At 54.9% G+C, this 4398-nt stretch overlaps 1 protein-coding gene across 1 annotated transcript; it reads right to left on the bottom strand.

Moving 5' to 3' along the window:
* Nucleotides 1-292: 292 nt before the first annotated feature.
* Nucleotides 293-2712, bottom strand: Frat1 (FRAT regulator of WNT signaling pathway 1). Its single transcript, XM_038341878.1, has one exon. It carries the CDS (start codon nt 2630-2632, stop codon nt 1790-1792), a length of 843 nt encoding a protein of 280 aa, XP_038197806.1. The 5' UTR covers nt 2633-2712; the 3' UTR covers nt 293-1789.
* Nucleotides 2713-4398: the final 1686 nt, after the last annotated feature.

Raw genomic sequence — 4398 nt, 5'->3', positions numbered from 1 at the left:
CAGACCTCTTCCTAAGTCTTCACCATCTCTGACACCCAAGGGCTCTGAGGTTTGGTGAATGGGACTGATCCAAAACCTGACCTCACTTTCATTTAATTTCATGCCAGCACCGATACACACCCAGCTGCACAGACCTCGTCTAACTAGTGAGCTGCTCAGACACAAAGGCCTCTAATTACCATCCGCGAGCCAGGCTGACAGGGATTTCAAGTGTTTTCATGTTTATGGAGATCACAGGAACGTGTTCTGTACATCTTTCCCACTGGAGGAAAGTACAAAATAAAAGCGAACAAAAAAAACCCAACACATTTATTCAAAAACAGTTATTTCAGTTAAGTTAAAATCCTATAATCAGGACAGCCACAGTTCCAGTCACTTCGGTGCGAAGTGTAGATTTGTCAATAGCCACATCTGGATGCTGAACAAGCCATTGACTCCATAAAACTAAAACGGTCGCTCAGAGTGAACAGCATTTCCAGACACTTCACAGTCACAATAGCAAAAAGCCTGCAGCTTTTCCATTTGGAGGGTCACATTTTCTATTCGGTTTCCTTCACTTACAAAGACGAGCTGGCACAGCTGGGGGAGGGTCAGGAGGAAATCAACTCCCTCTATCCAGGGAATTGCAGCTGTTATTACAAATGGCCCCGAGAGCCCGTTATAAGCGGCTGTGTGAGACTGTGTATCAGGAGTGCCTGTTGTGTGGAGTCTCTCTAGTCCCTCTCCCTGGCCCCTAGGATCCTCAGCACCACTCCGCTTGAGTAGGGCAGCCGAGCCAAGGGGGAAAGGTGGTTCTCGGACCACTGTCTCAAGGCAGTTTCTGTGCAGGCCAAGAGAAGGGTCAGGGTCGGTAGTCCCAGGCAGGAAGGACAGACACCCAGCACCCCCGGGAGGTGGCGCGCCTGTCCTTAGGGGACTCCAGCATTTGCAAAACAGCACGCTCTTCTCCCAGCAAGGCAGCTCAGCTAGTCTCCATGAGTGCCCCACAACACCGCGACCAGGAGACAGCGACCTTGAACCCAAGGAGGAACGGGTCTCCTTTGAAAACAGTTTAGGAAGGCGGGAGAAGATCAATCCATGCTTCCCCATACCCTTCCATCCCCCAACACCTCTCAATGCCGCCTCCCACGCCCACTTGTGGTACAACATTTTCTCAACACTCCGGTAACAGCAACCAGTTGCAAAAGGGGTAAAGACAGGAAAAAAACGTTACTTCTATTTAGCCCCAAGAGGGTCCTTTCATGGTACCGCATGTTTTACAATAAAACCAGCACCGCAAAAAAAAAACTATGAGACGGTCTTTTAACTGCCATAAAATGTTCAAGTGTAGTATTTTGGGGTGCTCCCCGATAGTATGTCCACTCTGGCCCCACCCCCCACAAAGTGGATCAGGAAACAGCCCTGAAAAGTACAGCAAGTAACTGTGATCATCGTCCTTCGTTCTTAGGCTGGCTGATCCTGAGAGCATGCACCATGGGCCACGTGGTTGCCGGTGCCCCGCAGAGTCTGCGCGGAATTGCAGCGTCCAGGTTGGATTACGCCAAAAAAAGGAGTCCTGCTGACAGCCCGCGGTGCACTCAATAAAATCTGCTTTAAACAAACCTAACTCCTGTATTTCAATTCAAACAGTTTGGGGCTCTCGACCATGAAAATATTTGCGATTTTTTGGCTAGTATTTCTTAGCTTATTATCCCGTTTTCAAATGCTCGCGTTTTCCACCAGCCCGGTGCAGTCCTGGGTGATTCCCTTCGTCCCCAGTTCCAGGCTAGTGCTGTGGCCACCCTGGTTGTTAGCTGCCAGGGACAAGTAGGTCGTCCCCAGTTCTGAGCCGCGCCCTCCTCGCGCAAGCGCCGGGGTCGCTGCAGGCCGCTCGAGGGCTCCGGGGTGAAGGCGGCTCGTGCACCGGGGCCGACAGAGGCCCGAGGAACTGGTGTGCGGGAAGCTTTGAGTGTAGCTGTAGCCGTCGCGAATGGAGCCTCCGCACCGCCTCCTTGATAAGGTTTCCCGAGAGCACGAGCTGCTGCAGGAGCCTGTGCGGATCGTCGTCGCCGGTGCGGATCTCGGGTTGAGATCCGCGTCGTTGTTGCAGGCGGCGGGACGCGGCTGCGCTTCGGAGCCAACCCCGCCGGCACGGGCCCGAAAGAGGCTGCGGGATGCTTGGCTTGCCGGTCCCCGAGGGTCCCTCAAGGCCGGGCTGCGGGGGCTGAGGGCACAGAGCGCTGGCACCCCCGGCGAGCTCCGCCACGCAGTATGGAGCCGCCCGGCCCCGCACGCGCCCGCGCTCTCCTAGCACGCAGCGCACCGCCCCCGGGGGCGACGGGTCCCCGGCCTCCGCAGGCGCGGCCGCTCGCAGCAGCCGCCTCGCCGGGGCCCGGGCCTTGTCCGCCTGCAGCGCCGCCACGACTCGCGGGGGCGGAGGAGGGGGCGGGGGACCCGGGACAGCACACGGCGAGGCCGGGTCGTCGTGCGCCGCGTCCAGCTGCAGCGTCTCGCCGATCTGGGCGATGAGCTGGTCCACGTCGGCTGAGCCGCCCAAAGTCACCGACTGCTGCAGCAGGAGGAAGCTGTCGTCGTCGTCCTCCCCCTCCGCCTCGTCGCCGGCTTCCTCCTCCTCCTCCCTCCGACACGGCATTGCCCCCCGCCCGGGCCCCCGCGGCTGTGCGGGCGTCGCTGGCGGCTCGGTTGCCCGCGGGCTCGGCGGGCCGCGGCTGGCGCGGGAGCGGGGCGGAGGCCGGGGCTGGGGCCGGGCCTGGGACGCGGAAGCCGGGGCCACCGGGCAGTCGCGCCGCGCGCCTCCCAGCCGCGGGAGCCGGAACGCTGCCGGCTCGGGTTGATTTGTAAACAATGGGTGACGTCGCGCGGCTCCTACCACTGCGTGCGGCCGGGGGATGCTGTGTCCTTGGTAGCCGGGAGCCTACTGGGCCAGAAGACAGAGTGGAGCCCGGCTGCCCCGAAGCCTCATGGCCGTGTCTGCTGTGTGCGGGGATGTATTGGGAAGCTGATTCTGGTTCGCTCAGCCGGGCCTAATTGGCATTCCACAAGATGGACACCTTGGGGGACTTGATTGGTTTCTTCCACACACAGTCACTTCCACACACTTACACCTCCACACACTCCCCTCAGCACGTCAAGTGGTTTGGTTTAGGCGGTGGCTTTTTTTTTTTTTCTAAGGTTCAGGTGCCAGCGTCAGGCGAGCAGGGAAAGAAGAGGGGCGAGGTTAGGAATCGATGTGGCGATTAAGGAAAGGACGTTGTCAAAGATGGAAAAAAGATCCTGTTGTCTGATATGAATGGCTGGGTTGGAAACTGCGCAAAAAACTGCCACAGATTAGTGTTTCTCGACTGGCATCCCCTCTCCCCCGTCCCAACAGGCCATTTGCGAGGGGCTGTAATATGGAAAGTAAGTGTGTGTGTGTGTGTGTGTGTGTGTGTGTGTGTGTGTGTTTTAGAGTAATTCGCCAGTCTAATGGAGAATAGTCCCCTATAAGGCGGGCACAGGATGAGCTGTTTATATAAAAGCAGAGGCCTGGCCATCTTAACCCTTCTAGATAACATTGTTAAATTAATGGTTAACCATGTCTTTATTATTTATTTTTTAATATTTATTTATTTCGCGGCAGGACCTTGTATCTCTCCTTGGATTGACTGTGTAGCTGAAGATAACCTTGAACTTCTGATCCTCTTACCGGCTTCTTGCAATTGTGGCACTAGGTCAAATTTGCTTAACGATTTATTTTGAAGTGTTGGGGAATTACATCTAGGGCCTTGCACATGACAGGAGTGCTTTACTTCTGAGCCGTTAGAAGATCGATGACCTTCAAATCGACTGCAGCAGACATCTGTGTGGTGACACACATCTGTAATTCCAACACCGAGAAGGTGGTGGAGGCAGGACTGTCACAGGTTCAAGATCATTTCTGGCAAAATAGCAAATTTGAAGCCAGACTGGCTGCATGAAACTCGGTGTTCCTACCTTTGAACAACCTTAGTTTCTAGTCCACTCCTGGGGGAAAATACTGAGTCTAAACGAGTGGATTTTGTAATATGTAAATTGTACAACATAAAGCTGTTTTAAAATTAGTCATAAAGCATTTGCACACAGACACACAGAAGCCAATGCAGAGTTTGGCAGTGTGCAGGCAGGTACTTTCTAGTATTTAGCAAGAGCCAAGCCAAAGCCAGGGCTTGCACTCCTTTGTGGAGGAAGAGGTGTGAAGATTACTCAAACCCGTGAGTTTTAGATTGAGGCTGAACTCAAAAGAAAGTAAATGAGAAAAACAGCTCATAATTTAAGAGCACTGGCTGCCCTTCTAGAGGACCTAGGTCTACACCCATCTGTAACTCCAGTTCCAGGGAGCTACCTGCCTCTTCTGGCCTCTATGTGCACCAGGGACGCACG

This window comes from Arvicola amphibius, chromosome 1 (assembly GCF_903992535.2).
Source record: "Arvicola amphibius chromosome 1, mArvAmp1.2, whole genome shotgun sequence".
Lineage (NCBI taxonomy): Eukaryota > Metazoa > Chordata > Mammalia > Rodentia > Cricetidae > Arvicola > Arvicola amphibius.
The sequence above is the reverse complement of the archived record's forward strand: the minus strand, read 5'-3'. Positions and strand labels throughout refer to the sequence as shown.